The 18,763-nt window shown below is 36.9% G+C and overlaps 2 protein-coding genes and 1 non-coding gene across 6 annotated transcripts in view; 1 reads left to right on the top strand and 2 right to left on the bottom strand.

Moving 5' to 3' along the window:
- Positions 1-18,305, bottom strand: part of LOC102514003 (mitochondrial import inner membrane translocase subunit Tim23) — a 27,972-nt gene extending 9,667 nt beyond the window's left edge. The window contains exons 1-5 of the mRNA XM_006188782.3: positions 17,963-18,305; positions 15,411-15,469; positions 4,528-4,621; positions 4,225-4,309; positions 1,498-1,556 (exon numbers count right to left, since the gene is read on the bottom strand). Coding sequence (XP_006188844.1) covers positions 1,498-1,556; positions 4,225-4,309; positions 4,528-4,621; positions 15,411-15,469; positions 17,963-18,068 — 403 coding nt within the window. The 5' untranslated portion in view covers positions 18,069-18,305. The remainder of the gene's footprint in view (positions 1-1,497; positions 1,557-4,224; positions 4,310-4,527; positions 4,622-15,410; positions 15,470-17,962) is intronic.
- On the bottom strand, positions 2,058-2,260 carry LOC116667426. Its single transcript, XR_004324303.1, has one exon. It is a non-coding gene; the product is annotated as a small nucleolar RNA SNORA74 (small nucleolar RNA).
- Positions 18,251-18,763, top strand: part of PARG (poly(ADP-ribose) glycohydrolase) — a 109,267-nt gene continuing 108,754 nt past the window's right edge. Inside the window, exon 1 of one of the 4 annotated variants that reach the window (XM_014562648.2) lies at positions 18,251-18,334. Coding sequence is in view for 1 of the 4 variants with exons in the window: in XM_006188777.3 (XP_006188839.2) it covers positions 18,544-18,763 (220 nt within the window). In the remaining 3 variants the exon portion in view is untranslated. The other 3 variants (XM_032491682.1, XM_006188777.3, XM_014562647.2) reach the window with 3 other exon arrangements.

The raw sequence follows: 18,763 nt of genomic DNA, 5'->3' as shown, positions 1-18,763 counted from the left end.
TATACATTCTTGAATATATAATTCAAGAAAAGTGAGATTTGGTTCTTGCATATGTAAAAATCCTAACACTAGCACTATTTAGTTTTTTTTTGGGGGGGGAGGAGTGTCAAATAATTTTATTGAGGAAATTTGGGGGAGGGTCAAAGGGCTGGGAGGACAATTAGATCTGACGTCCTTGTCCGGCCGGGATCTCTCTCTAACTTCACACTTGCTGAAAGGTACTATTTAATTTTAACAAGACCTCCCCCTGCCCCCAACCAACCACCATTCTTTGATGCCTGTAAAGATACCCATTAGCCATGAATGCATTAACCCTTTTCCTTACCCTTTCTCAAAATTATAACATCTGACCCCTCAAAATTACACTAAACTCAGCCTTACAACTCCTCTGTTGTTATGTTTTTGTACTTCTATAAAAGCTATTCTTTCTGTTTCAATTTATTTAACTGAAACTGAACTTGAGCAGAACACTGTGACTGGTCATAGTACAATGGAAACATACCAGGTGACTAGCCACCCAATTTGCCCAGAACTGAGGGTTTTCTGGAGCATGGTCTTGAGGTGCTAAAACTGAGAAAGTCCTGGGCAGACCAGGAAGACTGATTACTTTAGGAAAGTAAACAATGACACAGACACCAAGGAGGTTACTGTGTATGGTGGCGGGGGCACTGGGGTCACGGGCAGCATATGAAAGCAGCCATTTATTAGGATCCCAAAGGTGAATCTGACTTCACAGTGTGAACATGCACTGCTTCCACAGCCCATGTCAAGGCTAAGACCTTACTCTGTCATACAGAGGTTCTTCCTAGCTTTTCAATGAGATGCCTACATCTTCCCTTACTTAGTTTGTCACAGTTAAGATTTTCAGACTTTCAAATAAAGAAAACTTTGGATTAGGGCATACGTGCCACAAGCAGGGTCAGAAGTAATCAGAAGAGTCAATGACTCATAGAAAATACAGTATCAAAGCAAGCGGTCCTGACTAAGGACTGTGTTATCCCTTGCTTTAAACTGCAAATGTTTTCAGTATCTACAAAGGCCCTACCGCAACTGTGGCAATTAAGTCTGGGAAATCTAATTAAGAATGATGAATGGGTCATTAGGAAAACATACTGGGAGGGCTGGATTAATCTATCACATCTTACTACAGGACCTTGAACCTTTCCTAACACACAAAACCATCTTTCTTGGACCTAAATTATCTGGGTTTCATTTAGTTAAAATATAATTTTATCTGGTGTCTTGCTTGGACAGGAGAGAACAGAGTGTTTAAAACATTCAGAAATGGTATTCGAAATGGTTCTAGTGCCCAGGATTATTTTGCTGTATAGTTTATGGTCTTCTCCTAAGTAGTACCTACACCACACACCCCAGAGTGGACGTGAAGATAATTTTTAACCTCCTGGGACCAGAATTTTCGTTGATCCAATTGTTCATGACTTGTGTACCTTCTTTCTTTGCCTTAATGATTTATTATCAAGTGAGATATCTACTTACCCAGAGAACCTAGAGTATTAGCCCAAAGTGCCCCTTGCCTCGTCACCATATTCAAGATCCTAGCAGGGAAGAAGGAAAAAGAAACTGTATTTAGAATCATTATTTCTCTAGTATTTAGAAAAACCGTTGATTACAGTGATTTTAAATGTATAAACAAGGTACCCAAAGTTTTCTTAATTTTAAAACTTAACACCTCCTCAGAATTCAGTAAGGATAGCTTTTACTTTATATAAATATAAATGAAGGTTAGGTTAAAAACTCCAACATCTTTGGGCAATGAGTAAAGAAAATTCTAAAACTAAATATATAAAAGGTTTGAATGACATTGTGGAATGTATTTTATAAAGAAGATTACAGGAACTGATCTATGTTAAAAAGATGACATCACAACAGATAAACTAGCTTACAATTAAGTTTCCTGGCCGGAGGTGGGGGGCATCCTTAGAATATTAAGTAGAATCAAAATGTAAAATATTATGGAATATAAAGCAAAATTAAAGAGAAATACTCAAAGAGAAGGAAAAAGTCATCTCACTAAAATACATGAAGAAAGCATATTCTGTGTCTGCTCCCAGACTAGAACTAAGCAGCCAAAGTGAATGCTTAGCACACTCTCAAGGAAGCACAGCTCTGCCTTGCACCAGTGCCAGATGTCACCAGAACAGCGACAGAGGCAGCTGGAGAAGAAGACAGAACATTTCTCTCCCAGCAGTGTAACACCATCACAGGAATGGTTCTGTCCCGACAGCTGACTACTGCTGGAAATTAGGGAATTACAAAAACATATAGTAAAAGAATTCATTTAATTTAATTAAAACACTCACTTTAATGCTCAATAACAAAAATCTGTATTACTTCTAAAGGATTATTCATAAATTAGTAATGATTACACATTATTTGTTACATATTCCAATAAATTAAGTTCAGCACTTTTCCCCTCATTTGTAACAAGGTTTTAAAACTATTAATTTTCTTTATATTGCTGGTGACACTGCAAACTGGCAAGATTCTTTGGAATATGACTGGGCAACAAACCTCCATTTATCTGGGCCCTTAACTACTCTAATCACCTCTCAATAACCCTTGAAGGCAGAATGCAGAGAAACTTACCTAAGATCCCAGAACAGTAAGTAATGAAACTAGGCTTTGAAACTACACAGATCTGTCTGGCCTGAAATCCTATTATCTTTCCATTTTTTTTTTTTAAATGCTGTCTCTCTATCTGAAAGATCAGACTGATTACATTAAAATGGTATATAATATTTAAAAAACCTAACTTCAAAAATGCAAACCAATTCAACTCTCTCCAAAAAAATTAATAACTATGATGGTTTCAACAAACAAAGGTTATCTCTTCTAAGAGACCTTCCACTTTCAAATCGGTATTTAACAATATGCTGGGGGTTTGTTTCAAAACAATGTGGGAGTGAAGAAGGAGATGGGACACAACTGGTCCTGGTGCTGCTTGATGGCTGCTGAGTTTGGATAATGCTTCATAGGTGTTCACTGTACTATTTTGTCTACTTTAGCATATATTCAAAATGATCTGTAGTATAAAAAGTAAAAAAAAAATTGGAGTAAAGGACAAATATTAAGAATATAAATACAGGGGGACGGTATAGCTCAGTGGTAGAGTGCATGCCTAGCATGTATGAGGTCCTGGATTCAATCCCCAGTATCTCCATTAAATACTTCCATTACTTCTGGTCCCCCCCCCAAAAAAAAATATATATATAAAATACATAAATAAAAATACAAAAATATTCAAGGATCTGGGCTTGTAAAGCAAGGGCAATGATCCACACAGTAAAAGGATTATGAAAAACTTGGCAGGCTGTGAGGTTTCCCAAGGTCTCATTCTAGCACACCTACTGCCATCTGCTGGCTAACTAACATGTAACAAAAATGGAGCTTACAGGGTCCGAAAGTAGAACCATGAGTCATGGAAGAACACAAACTGTGTGATCCTGCTCATACACGGTATAAAAACATGCAAAACTAAATAAGCATATTATTTATGGAATAGCAACAGGAACCTGTCATGTTTATTTCTTAAGCAGGGTGAAGATACACATTATATACATTTTCTAACCTTAATTGCACTTTCTCTTCTCTGCAAACTTCAATTTCTTAAGAGAAGACTGTCTTGTTCCTTTTGGAACTACCTCTAAGTTCTAGAAATTTCATTTAAATTTTCCGGCATCTCTGCACTTCAGAAATGGAGAGTGAAGTCAATGAAATGTTCAAGTCAAATGAGAGCAAATTTAGCAATTACTCTTATGTGCTTCTTATTTCTTCACTTACCATATCCTATGGTTTTGCACACCGCTGAACAATCCAAATAATGTACTAGTACTCTAACAATTTGAAAAGCATGTTATATAGGTCCGTAAAATGGAAGAGGTGCAGCTGAGAAGTCAGGTTGGGTTACCAATGTTTGGTAAGAACCTATGCATTCCGGCTTGTGCACAGGTTCTTGCCAAACACTGCACCAGCTGACTGAGGGACACTGACTAAAAAGTCACTCCTTTTAAAAGGGTAGACTTGGTAATCTGACTCTTAAGTTGCTTTTATTTTGGATAAGGGAAAAACAAAATACCAGAAAAAAACAACTGACCAAAAATCAATACTCGAAGCATCTGTCATCTCAAAAGTGTGCTCATCAGGCCAACAAAGCAGAAATTAATATTCAAACGTTATGACATCACATGATTACATGAAACTTACTGTACGTTTCTTGGTTTGGACCAGGCCATGTTCTGGGTTTCCTTCAATCCTAGCCGTAGACCATTCATTGCCCCAAATGCAGCCCCTGGCAAATCATAGTAACAATTCATCCAAATAATCAGTTTTATATTAAAGAACAACTATAATTCTGATTCTTTTTCATTTTTATTTAATAATAAGAAAAATGCAAATAATGATTTTTTAAAAACAACCTTGAAACCAATATTTTAATTACCTTTGATTTTAAGTACCTTTGACTACACCTTTGATTGAGGACATTTAAAAAAACATATAAATACTAACCTGTCATACAACATCCTCCAATGGTGAAGAAAGCAAGTTCAAATCTGCCCCGGGTTTTATTAGCTCCAGTTGGTAATATAAACTCATCTGTATCCTAAAGGGATAATAATAAAAACCAAGTTGAGATCCCTTCAAAAGACATCATAGTTGCAAAGTGTTTAATTTTTCAAAGCAGGTTTTCACAGAGCGTAAAATCATAAATTAAGTAAAACTCAACTATACTTAGTCAAATAAAACTTTTTGCAACAAAATCAACATGTCAAAGTGAAATGACATATACAATACATATGGTTATGCTCATTAGTTCTTAGGAGAGATTCTTATTCAAGACTTTGCATCTCATTGTAAGTTTGACAGATTGTAGGTAATTTGCCTTAGTGATAAATTTGAAGCAAGAGTGCAAGGGAGTTTAGGAAGGGTGTCTCTGGAGAGAGGTGAACTGAAAGCTATGAGAGGTAAGAGTATACCAGTCTGGAAGGAGAAAATAACTTTCGTTCTGTAGCTACTATTTATCAAGTATCATTTTACTATATGTAAGACTAAATGACCATTAAAAAACTGAGCAGAAACTATAAACGCACAATAGTTTGGATCATTTACGCAAGGGCAAAATCACCTCCTTAATAATTCTTAACTGTTTGGAGGGCATGTATTCCTTTGATAATCTTAGAAAGCTATAGATTCTCTTTCCAGTGAATATAAAATATTTGGTATGAAGGTCACCCAAGAATCCTAGGTTGAGAAGTGCTCACTAGGGCTGATTTTGCAATACGATACACTTTCATGAAGAACAAATACTTTTTGGCAAGCCTCCTAAGCAGAACTGGTTAAACTACGCCCCTTCAGGGCTTATTTTATCTTTTTAAATTTCCTTGATACACAGATTTTTATTTGTAATTTTTAAAGTCTATTTTATTATAAGCTTTCTTTGCACTTAAAAATGAACAGTTTTTTGAAGTATTCCTCCCCAAAATGAGTATTTACTCTCTTAACTTCCATCATGGCTGGTTAATCTGTAGAGAATAGAAAATACAATCAGACACATGCTTCAATGCATTATTCAGTGTGACACATGTCTTTTTTATATAAAACTTTTAATAAAATATTCTGGAGCAAAAAAATTATTTTACCAGGAGAGCACACACCCCTAGCAAAAAACACTAATAACAAGTAAACAACCCTTTGGCAAATATTGGTAAATGCATTTCTGATTAGGAAACCTAGCTCTGCACTGGTTATTGATTTCTGGCTTGTGCACAGGTTCTTAACAAACATGGTACAAATAAACAAGCACATCTACTCTCATCACACAGAAATGGTCTCCTAGGCAAACTCTGAATAGATCCCATGTCATAATATATTTATTATAAATAGGTTTGTAAATCTTGGGTTCTTCCTGACTTTTTGATTAATGATTTTGTTTTAAATTGTGCTTCTTGTTTGAGGTTTTAAGGAATGCTGCATTTAACACGGTAAGGTAAATAACTGTCCAACTCAGAAATGGATCACTAATTACAAATAGGAAATAAAAAGATGGCCACGATGAACATTAGTAAGAACAAGTGCATGTCATCACTTACTCATTCTTCAGCTAGTGGGTCAACCATAATAAAATCAAATGTATATCACTTCACACACATAGCCACTGGAAAACAATGTGATTGGGGCTTAACCTTTTCAAGGCAATAAAAATGTACTGTTTCATGTAACAAAAATTTCTGAAGATATTTTTGAAGGCAGAGACCCTGGCCAAACTGCATTAATTTTAGGGGGAAACAACCCCATAAAATTAAGGATCTTGGCTTCTTTAAAAATAGGGTTAACAGTTTATAGTACTATAGAAAAAAAACTTCTGTAAGCCAAATTTTAAAATGCAAGAAATAAGCACCTAACAAGGTTATTATAAAGTATTTTACTACAATTCATGTAGCGAAAACATACTGAAAAGTTCACATGAATCTTGTGCTGCTGACACTGTAGGGCATCAGTGTCATTAAAATACCATCAGTGCCACTGTTGGCTAACACAGAGAGGAAAGAATCCAAGAAAGGATATCATTGTACCTGAGGAAATAATCAGAAAGCTGAGACTATGTGAAACCTTTATATTTCAACTGGATGACACTATGGATGTTGGAAATATTTAAATTGTCTTTATTTTGCAAATTCCGTGTCAGAAACGACCAAGTTTTAAAGTGGTAAGGTCCCAATCATCAACTTGTTTCTATTTAAACACTTGCTCCAACAAGAAATACAGCAGTTGTCAGTTGATGTTAGTGATTAAACTCTTAACAAAAAGTTCCAACTATTACTCTTTGAAAAAAACCAAAAATTTACCGATTTATAATTAACTCACTAAATAATTCACCTATTTAAAGTGTACAATTCAATGTCTTTTCAGTATATTCAGAACTGTACAACAAAGACCACCATCAATTTTAGAGCATTTTCATCACCCCTCAAAAGAACAACATACCCATTAGCAGCCATTCCCCATTTATCCCCAACCCTGGGCTAATCTACTTTGTGTCTTCACAGTTGATGATTCTGTTTTTATGAGAACACGTGGCAAGCTTTCAAGGTTCACCCAATGTTCTAGCATGCATCTCATTTTTTCATTCCTTTTAACTGCTAAACAATATTTCATTGTATGGATATACTACATTTTGTTTAGCACTTATCTGCTGATAGACATGAGTTGTGTCCACTTTTTGGCTATTAGGAATAATGTGGATAGGAGCATTTATGTACAATTTGTTGTGTGGACACATTTTCAAATCTCCTGGCTATATATCCATGAGTGGAATTACTGGGTCATACGGTGACTATATTCTTAAAATTTTGCGAAACTGCCAGATTATTTCCAAAGCAGCTGTAATATTTTACATTTCCACCAGCAGTGTATGCAGGTCCAATTTCTCCAAATCCTCACCAACATCTGTTATTGTCTGTGTTTCTGATTACAGCTATACTAGTAGGTGTGAAGTGGAATCGCACTATGGCTTTGTGACTTGCATTTCTCTAATTAGTGATATGGAGTATCTTTCCTGTAACTACTGGACATTTGTATATCATCTTGGAGAAATACCTATTCATATATCCTTTGCCATTTTAAAAGTTGCTTGTTTTTTTATGAATGAGTTTTAAGTTTTTTTAAAATTAAATATTCTAAATGTCAGTCCATTTCATATGTGTGATTTATAAATATTTTCTCCCAGTTTGTGGGCTATCTAACCCCTTTCTTGATGCTATTAGTCTGAAGCACAAAGCCTTAAATTTTGATTAAATCCAATTTACCACCCCCCCCCCACCTGTGGTTTTGATGCCATTACCTAAGAAATCAATGTCTAATTTAAGGCCACAAATACTTATGCCTATAATGTCTTCTAAGAGTTCACAGTTTTATATTTAAGTCTTTGGTCCATTCTGAGTTAATGTTTATATATAGCATGAGGCTGGGTTGGACTTCATTCTTGCTCATACTATTTAGTTGTCTCAACAACATTTGTGGGAAAACTATTTTTTTCCTACTTAATTGTCTTGGCATCCCTGTTGAAAACGAACTAACTATAAGTGTGACAACTTATTTCTGGACTCTCAATCTTTATTTTCCAGATCTCCCAATCTATCCTTATGCCAGTACCAAGTTGTCTTAATAGCTACAGCCTGGTAGTAAGTTTTGAAATTGGGAAGTGTGAGTGCTCCAATTTGCTGTTCTTTTTCAAAATTGTTGGGCTATTCTGCATCCCTTGAATATCCATATGAATTTTAGGATAAGCCAGTCAATTTCTGCTAAAAAGCCAGCTGAGATTTTGATAGGCACTGTTGAATCTACAGGTCAATTTGAGGATTGCTGTTATTTTTATAACATTAAATCTTCCAAGAAAATTGAATATCTTTCAATTTATTTGCCTTGATTAAGATTTTTCAATGTTTTGTAGTTTTCAGAGAATAAGTTTTACATTTCTGTTGAATTTATTCTAATTTTATTTCTTTTGATTCTATTGTTATTGGAATTATTTTGCACTTTCATTTTTATAATGCCCATTGCTACTATTTCGATATAATTATGTATATTGATCTTGTATCCTGCAACTTGGCTGAACTTTATTAGTCCTAATAGTTTTTTGTGGTTTCCTTAGGGTTTTCTATAGACAAGACCATGTCATCTACAAACAGTTTTACTTTTTCCTCTATCAGTCTAGCTGCTACATCATTCCCTTATCTAACTGCCCTGGTTATACAAAGTTGAATAGAAATAAAGAAAGTGGACATCTTTGCCTTGCTCCTCAGTAGGATAAAGTATTTACTCTTTCACTATTAAGTATGTTAGCTTTGGATATTTTGTAGATGTCATTATCAGACTGAAGAAGTTCCCTTCTATTCCTAGTTTACTGATGGTTTTTTTGTTTGTTTCAATCATAAGGGGGTGTTGAGTAATTTTGTCAAGTTGTGTCTACTGAGATAATCACATAGTTTCTGTTTATTCTTTCCTTTATTGACACAACATAGTACATTGCTCTTCAGGTATTAAATCAACCTTGCATTCCTGAGATACCCAACAATTATGCTTTGAAGCTTGATATTATAAACTGAGCTTTAAAAACCCCTACCATTTGCAACATTATCTATGTTGAACCAGCAACTTCTCTAAACAACCAAAAAACCAAAACAAACCCCAACAAAAACAAACAAACCAACAAAAAACTGAGGCTAATATGTCTTAAAATGTTTAACCTCTAATATCAAATGTTTGTATTCATCAGATCACTCTTATTTCCATAAACTCTTGAATAATATTAATAATCTGATCTAATAAAATACACTCAAGTAGTATTTTTTTTCCATATGTACAGATTTGGTTCAAGATTTCATTAAAAAGAGTCCAAGCTTTACATTCTCATTTATACTTAACTTGGCATTAATGATATAACTTTGTAACTACTCACTTCAATATTTTTTATTGGAGTGCCTTTAAAATTAATTACTCATTGTTTTTAAATATAAATCTCAATTTGTGTTCTGATCACTGCTCCTTCTGATCACAGAGGTGCATACACAGAAGCAGGTAGTCATGGCTGTTGTATCCTCCCCATCTCCCACTTATTTCAGGGGCTTTAAAGAAGAGCTGAGAGCTGGTCCCCATGCTGTTTCCCCTTCATGGGTCTGACATTAAAGACTAGAATATTCAAAGCAGTTGCATATAAATGAAAAAATGGAAAAGTGACAACATATGTCCAGGGAAACTGTAGGCTCAGAAAAGAACTGAGAAGAGCTTGAGTTTACACCTCAGGCTGCTCCTTGGCACAGAGACAGCCTATGATAATTAAAAAACCAAAAACAATAACCAAATAAAAGCAAACCCTGGGGAAAGGGGGAGAATGATTTCCAGAGTTAACCACATTATTAGATTCAACTGTCCAGTTTTCAATAACAAGGCATACAAAGAAATAGAAAAATATGGCCCACTCAAAAAATTAAGTCAACAGAAATGTCCCTAAAAAAGACTTGATGGTAGATCTACTAGGCAAAGACTTTAAAACAACTGTCATAAAGATGCTCTAAGAACTAAAAATGTGGAGAAAGTCAAAACATGTATGAACAAAATGGAAAGAAAGAGAAAGAAAACCTAGAAAGAAACCAAAAAGAAATTCTAGAGCTGAAAAGAACAGTAACTGAAAAATCCTCTAAAAGGGATTCAAAGGCAGATTTGTGTAGGCAGAAGAATCATCAAACTTGAATATAGGACAATAGAAATTATTGAGTCTTAGGAGGAAGAAGAAAAATGATTAAATGGATGTGAACAGCACCTACAGAACTTGTGGGACACCAGGAAGCTGACTAACAAACAGACTGTGAACATCACAGAAGGAGAAAGAGAAAAAAATGTTTGAAGAAATAATGGCTGAATACTTCCCAAATTTGATAAAAGAGATGCATATCAACATCCAAGAAACTCAATAAACACCATGTAAGATATATATGAAGAGACCCAAACTATATACTATACACTATACTGAAGACATATTAAAATCAAACTTTTAAAAGCTAAAGACAAAGAGAATATTGAAAGCATCAAGAGACAAGCAACTTGTCACATACAAGGATCTTCAATAAGATTACAGCTGACTTTTCAAAAGAAACTTTAGAGGCCACTAGGCAGTGGGCTGATATGTTTAAAATGCTAAAAGAAAAAACTGTCAACCAAGAACACTATATGCAGCAAAACTATCCTTGAAAAGTGAGGGAGATAATATGACATTGCCAGATAAACAAAAGCTGAGGGAGTTCATGACCACTAGCTGCACTGCAGATGTGATCAAGGGAGTCCTGCAAAGCGAAATGAAAGTACACTAGGCAGGAACTCAAAGCCTTATGAAGGCATAAAGATCTCAATAAAGGCAAACACATGGGCAATTATAAAAGTATTACTGTAACTTTGTGACTCCACATTTTGTTTTCTACATAATTTTAGAGTCTAAAGCATTTAAAAGAATCATTTATGTTTTTCAGCACACAATATGTAAAGATAAAATTTTGTGACATCAACAACTGAGAGGCGCAGGGACTGAGCTGGTAAAGGAGTACCATTTTTGTATGTTACTGAAGTTAACCTGGTATAAATTCAAATTAGTATTATAATTTTAGAAAACAGCTACAGACTACATACAAAAGGGAATGAGAGGAATTTAAACAAGTCCCTAAAAAAATCAAGTAAACACAAAAGAAGACAGTAACACAGGGGACAAAAAGCTAGAAGTCATATAGAAAATGAATAGCAAAATGCCAGAAATCTCTCCTTATCAGCAGCAACCACTTTAAATATGAATGAATCAAATTCTCTAGCCAAAGACAGAGATTGGCACAATGGATTAAAAAATACCACCCACTTATATGCTGTTGACTCACTTTACATTGAAAGACATAAACTGATTGAAAGTGAAAGGATGAAAAAAGATATTCCACACAAATAATAACTAAAAGAGAGTAGTTTTTAGTGCTATGCTAACATGAGAAAATACAGACTTTACATTAAATAAGGTTATAAGAGATAAAGGACATTAATAAAAGCTTCAATATAGCAAGAAAACACAACAGTTATAAATGTTTACTTACCTAGAAACAGATCATCAACCATATTAAGCTAAAGTGATGTTATTAAAGGGAAAAATAGAAAGTTTTACAGTAATAGTTAGAGACTTTAACACCCCATTCTCAATAATGGACAGTAACGGTTATAACCAGGCAGAAGATAATAAGGAAGTAGAAGAGTTAACATAATCAATCAACTTGATCTAACAGATAATACAAAACACTACCCTAACAATATACACGTTGTTCTCAGGTGCACATAGACATTTTCTGGGATAGACCATATGTCAGGCTACAAATTAAGTCTCAATAGATTTTAAAAGACACCATACAAAGCATCTTCTTCAACCGAAATGGGATGAATTAGAAATCAGTAATAGAAGTAAAACTGGAAAATTCACAAATTTGTGGAAATTAAAAAAGCACCTCCTCAAACAATCAATGAATCAAGGAAGAAAGCACAAGGGAAATTAGAAAATACTTGAGATGAATAACAAAGAAACACAACATACCAAAACCTACGTGACTCAGTGAAACTGGTGGTAAGAGGGACATTTACAGCGATAAATGCCCACATTAAAAAATAAAAAAGATCTCCAATCAATAATCTAACTTTACAAACTTAAGGAATTAGAAAAAGAAGAAATTAAACCTAAAGCTAGCAAAAGGAAGGACATAATAAAGGTTACAACAGAGAGAAATGAAGTAAATTACTAAAATCAAGGAGGGAGGGTGTGGCTCAAGTGGTAGAGTGCAAGCTCAGCATGCATGAGGTCCTGGGTTCAATCCCTAGTACCTCTTCTAAGAACAAATAAATAAATAAACCTAATTATCTCCCCCATTAAGAAATTTTTTTTAAAAATTACTAAAATCAGAAATGAAGGTGAGGACATCACTATGAACTCTACAGAATTAAAATGGATTGTAAGAAAATGTTATTAACAACTGTATGCCAACAAACTGGATGTCCTTGATGAAATGTAGACTCCTAGAAACACAAAACTCACCAAAAGCAAAATCTAAAGAGACCTATAACTAGTAAGGAGATTGAATCACTAACAACAACAACAAACAATAAAGGAAAGTCCTGGGTTTGATGGCTTTGCTGGCGAATTTTACCAAACATTTATAGTAACTAACATCAATCCTTCTCAAACTTTCCCAAAACCCTTAAGTGGAGGGAACACTTGGAACATGTCGTAACTCTTTGTATGAGGCCAGCACTATTCTGATACCAAAGCCATAGACATTATAAGAAAAGAAAACTACAGATCAGTATCCCTTATGAACATTGATGCAAAATCTTCAACAAAATACTAGGAAACCAAATTCAGCATATTAAAAGGGTTACATATTACGACAAGGAGAATTTATTCTTGGGATGCAGGATGGTCCAACAAATGAGAACTGATCAAAGTAACCTACCACATTAGCAGAATGAACAGAAAAAACCCACATGATCACTTCAACTGATGAAAAACAGTATCTGACAAATTCCAACACACTTTCATGATAAAAAACATTCAATGAACTAGGAACAGAAGGAAACTACCTCAACACGATAAAAGCCATATATGAAAAACTAACAGCAAATACCATACACAAAGGTGAAAGACTGAAAGCCTTCCCTCTAGAACGAGGCAAGGATGCCAGTTTTTTGGCCACTTCTACTCAACATAGTATCAGATGTTCTAGCCAGGGCAATTAGGCAACAAAAAGAAATAAAGGCATCCAAATTAGAAAGGAAGAAGTAAGATTTTTTTTTTGCAGACGATCTTTTATGTAGAAAATCCTAAAAGACTGCACACACAAAAAAACTCCTGTTGTTACTAACAAGTGAATTCAGCAAAGTAGGATACAAAGTCAACACAAAAAATCATATGCATATCTACACACTAACAATAAACAATCTGAAAAGAAAATTATGAAAACAATTCCATTTATAATAGAATGAAAAAGAATACTTAGAAATATACCTCACATTCATGGATTAGAGACTTAATATTAAGATGTCAATACTACCCAAAGCAATCTGCAGATTCAATACAATCCCTACCAAAATATCGATGTTTGTGCAGAAATAGAAAAAAATCCAACTCAAAATTCATACGGAATTTCAACAAACCCTAAACAGACAAAATAATCTTGAAAAAGAACAATAATCCTGGAGGACTCATACTTGCTGACTTCAAAATTTACTACAAAGCTACAGTAAGCAAAATAGTGTGGTTTTGGCATAATGACAGACATTTAAACCAATGAAATGGAATAGAGAGCCCAGAAAGAAACTGCATATATGTCAAACACTTTTGGCAACAATGCCAAGACCATTCCATGGGGAAAAGACAGTCTTTTCAGCAAAAAGTACTGTGAGGATTGGATATCCATATGAAAAAGAGTGAAGCTGGACCTTTACCTAATACCATATACAAAAATTAACTCAAAATAGATCAAAGATCTAAATGTAAGACCTAAAACTGTAAAAAAAAACTTAGAATAAAACATAGGGAAAAAGCTTTGTGACAATGGATTTGGCAATGACTTCTAGGATATGACACCAAAGGCAAAGGCCACAAAAGAAAAAAACAGAAAAACTTGCTTTCATGAAAATTTAAAAATTTTGGGCAGACAATATCAACAGAGTGAAAAGGCAACCCACAGAATGGGAGAAAATACTTGCAAATCATGTATCTGATAAGGAGTTAATAATTAGAATATGTAGAGAACTAAAATTCAACAACAAAAAACCAAATGAACTGATTCAAAACTGGACAAAAGACTTGAACAGACATTTCTCCAAAAAAGACACACAAATGGCCAATAAGCACAAGGAAAGATACTCAATACCATTAATTCTTAGGGAAATGCAAGTCAAAACTATCACCTCACACCCATTAGAATAGCTATTATAAAAAAACTGCAGGTAATAAGGGGTTGGTCAAGAATATGAAGAAACAGGAACTCTTGTGCACCGTTAGTAGGGATGTAAAATGTTACAGCTGCAGTGGAAAACAGTGTGGCCTGTCCTCAGAAAATTGAACATACAATTACCATATGATTGGACACACAATCAAAAGAACTGAAAGGAGGGTCTGGAAGAGAAATCTGTACACCAATGTTCACAGCAGCACTATTCACAATAGCTAAAACATGGAAGCAATCCAAGTGTCCATGGACAAATGAATGGATAAGCAAAATGGAATATCAACCAGCCCTAAAGAGGGAGGAGATTCTGAACATACTATAATACAGATGAGACTGAGGACATTATGTTAAATGAACTCAACTACTCGCAAAAAGATAAATATGGTATGATTCCACCTATTTGAGGTACTTAAAGAGTATTCAATAATCAGCAACAGAAAGCAGAAGGGTGGCTGCCAGGAGCTGGTGGGGAGGGCAGAAAAAGGAGTTACTGTTTCATGGGTATGGAGTTTCACTTTTAGAAGATGAAAAGCATGAAGATGGTTCTACAGTATTAGGAATGCATTTAATACCACTGAACTGTATGGTTAAAAATGGTAAACTGTTAGTATATTTTATCACAATTTTAAAAAAGGGAAAAAAGAAACCAACTAAACCCCCAAAATTCTTTAATCAACTAGTGTAGAAAAAGATGCAAGCCAAATTCCCAGGGACTGTGAAGGAAAAAGGGTGAATGGGGATTGGAGACTTGGTGCCTCCAGCACGTATCACAGATCAAGTCAACATAAGTACCTGGGATTATTTTTTTTAATGGTACGATAAAGGGCCAAAATAGTAAAATCATAAAAGGACTAGTCTTAATCTTACCTGCACGAGATACCGTGGATCCACATTTAAATAAGGAGACAGAGGGTTCATACCAGTTACTAGAGAGAAAACAAAGCATTACATTGTGACAAAATTTTAAAAAGCTATTTCCTTTAGTGTTAATTCTACTCTTGCCGGTTTCATGTGTTTTGCAATTTTGATTTGAGGCTCAATGAATGTGGAGTTTTCTTCCACTTTTTTTTGTCTTATCCTCGCTGTCTGGCAGCGTAGGTGCCGCCTCCTCCTGGGGCCCCCAATCCCAATCAAGGTCTTGCACTGGTGTGTAACTCTCAAACCAACAAGACATTGGCAGTAACATGGACCAAACAGCCAAAGCAGCAGGAAGCAAAGACGAGGTCAATTATAAAGCTAATTTCTTTCTACTGTACTACAAGAATGCTTGACAACTATACAGACTGCAAAATACAGACTGACAAGAGACCAATCAATTTCATAAGCAAAACACTGGGCTATGTGTTGTGTAGAAATATTTAGGGCAGTGCCTTCATATCTTAGTGTTGACAGCTACTGACAGTTGATTTACAGGGTAGATAATTCTTCGGTCATCACTGTAGGAATGGGGGTCAGGGCAAAAGAAAATAGGAACTCTTAAGAAGAGCCAGATTTGAATTCCACTAACTTTGAAGACGGAAAATCAACTCTCACATTTTAAATTTAACCTTTGGCTCCCGCTGTAACTCAGATGATTGTTCACAAATCTATTCATTACGCAGGACTCTGGTCTTTTCATCAATTCAAAGTACTGTTAGTTCTATACCCAATATATACTTCGAATTGTTACTTACCACCATCTTTATTGCTGCCATCTTAGTCCAAACTATTAAATCCCACGTAGACTGCAGTAACTATGTCCTACCTAGCTGGACTCCTTACTTGCTCTAGTCCCTCCAATTCAGCTTCTAAATGGCAATTAAAGTGATTTTTTTTAAAGAAAGGAAATCAGTCTTAATGACTCCCATTTACACTTGTAATCAAATCCAAACCCCTTACCATGGCTTATATTACACTACAACACCATGTTAGCTGCAATTCCTTGCCTCTCTAACCTCATTTATCTCTTAGCACATCACCTCCCTTGTAACTTTGTAGACACATGGCTTAAAAGTTGTTCTTCAAACACACCAATTCCTCAGGGCATTGGTACTAGCCATTTTTCCTGTACACTTGCCTCTCCCCAGGCATTTGTATTGTATTCAGGTAGCAGCTGAAGTGTCAACACCCCTGAGTTGCCTTCCCTGACCCACTCTTAAATGGCTTCTGGCTCCCCTCATCATCTGCAGATCCTGTTTTATTGTCTTTACACACTTACCATTAACTGAAATTATTTTCTTTTACTTATGTTACTTGACTCACTTCAATAGAATGTAAACTCCATGAAAACAGCAGTCATCTTTTAAATTTTAACTGCTGTAGTCTTGTACCCAGAAAAGTCCATCTCAAGTACTCAGTGAATGGTGTTCACCCTTTAATCTCTAAATTTACCTTCAAATCTTAAATAATGTAACAATGCTTTTTCACATTTGTGCTCCAAAACTCAGAGCTCCTAAGACTTATTTTATACAAACTAAGTACAATCATATCTTATTCTTTTTATTATTCACAAACTATGTTCTAGATTCAGTTCTGACACAGGTTGACACTAGGAACTTTAAAGGGCGTTTTTGTTTTTGTGCACAAAGGACCTAAAGAAATAATACAAAGGTTCTCAAAAGAGAAAAGTTTTATAAAGTGCTTATTCTTCACCAACTTCCTACTATCTTTAAGTCCAAGTTCTATTCATTAAGTTGAATACCCAGTTAGAAAGTTCCAAAGATCAGGAATACATATTTAAAGTATTAAAGAGAGGGCACAGGCAGGGTACTCGTGCTTCGGCACCCTCGATCTTGCAAATATCCTTTCCAAAAATTCTTATTGGCTTCTTTCTTCATGTCTATAAGTGGCTTTTAAAGTTCAGCTCTCTTCCAAGTTCAAGTTCCTCCAGTTGCCTCGACCCGTGTGCATTACTATTGAGTGTTTTGCCCGGATGGCTCCTTTGTGGTTTTGGGCTAAGAAATTATTTATGGGCTCGATATTTGGACTGCATTTACCTTCAGAGCTGGGTTCTCTTCTTACCTAGTTGGCCTGGCCAAGCACACAGCCCAACATACAAGAAATGTGTCAGAGGAAAGATGAGGCACGGGGCTTAAATGTAAAAGGAGGAAAACATGCAACATCTCCTCAGTCCAAGCCAACCACAGAGAGTTTCTCGAGATCTACGGCTCCAAAAAATGGTTCAATGTTGAAAGACCGGCCGCGCAGACACACTAACCCCACCACTGCTACTGAAGCTTGTGACAGAGAGAGAGAGAGAGAGAGAGAGAGAGAGAGAGAGAGAGAGAGAGACGGAGAGAGAGGGAGAGAGAGGAGAGAGAGAGGGAGAGAGAGGAGAGAGAGAGAGAGAGAGAGAGAGGGAGAGAACAGAGCACGCCGCACGTCCTGGCGAGGTCGCAAGAACCAGTCAGAAGTGTTCGCAAGCAAGGCCCGATACTTACGCGGGACTCCAGCCAAATCCGCGTGCGAGTAGCCTGCTCCGCCGGCTCCAAAAAAGCCGGCCAGCCCTCCTGTGGTTTTGTTGCCGCTTCCTCCGCCGCCCTCCATGGTGTCGCAGCAAACTGCCCGTCTGCTTCTCACCTCCGCCTCAGGCCGGGATCGTCTGCTCGGCCGTTGCTCCTCGGTAACAGCGGGGAGACCCGCGCTACCACCACCTCCTTCACACGCTGACCTTCCGGGCGCCGGTGCCCGCTAAACCCCACACTTCCGCTTTGCGACAGCGTACGTCCCGGAAGCCGGAAGCGCCTGACGGCAGCTTTCCGGTGGTGGGAAAGTGAACGGAGCCAGAATCAAAGCGGCGCATCCTGAGGCAGGTGGGGTGCCTGTGGAAGAGGGAAGGCAGGCGACTGAATAGGGCCTGGCTCGGGAGGCCGGCAGAGCAGCAGCTGCAGAAGCAGGCAGCGGCAGAGAGGGCATGGTGCCGGGAGGCGCCGAGAAGGAGGCGCAGTTCCTCCCTCCCAGGGTTAGTGAATGAGGCTATCCGCCCGGGCTAGCCCGGGGACTGTGCGCTGCGGGTCCCAGCATGAGTGCGGGCCCCGGCTGTGAGCCCTGCACCAAACGACCCCGCTGGGGCGCCGCTGCAACTTCTCCGCCGGCCGCCTCGGACCCCCGGAGCTTCCCCGGCAGGCAGCGGCGCGTCCTCGATTCCAAGGACGCTCCCGTGCAATTCAGGGTCCCGCCGTCCTCGTCAGGCTGCATCCCGGGGCGGGCGGGACCGCACAGAGGCAGCGCCACCTCGCTTG

The sequence above is a fragment of the Camelus ferus genome, chromosome 11 (genome assembly GCF_009834535.1).
Source record: "Camelus ferus isolate YT-003-E chromosome 11, BCGSAC_Cfer_1.0, whole genome shotgun sequence".
Taxonomy (NCBI): Eukaryota; Metazoa; Chordata; class Mammalia; order Artiodactyla; family Camelidae; genus Camelus; species Camelus ferus.
Note: the sequence above shows the minus strand (reverse complement) of the source record. Positions and strands in the feature narration are given on the sequence as shown.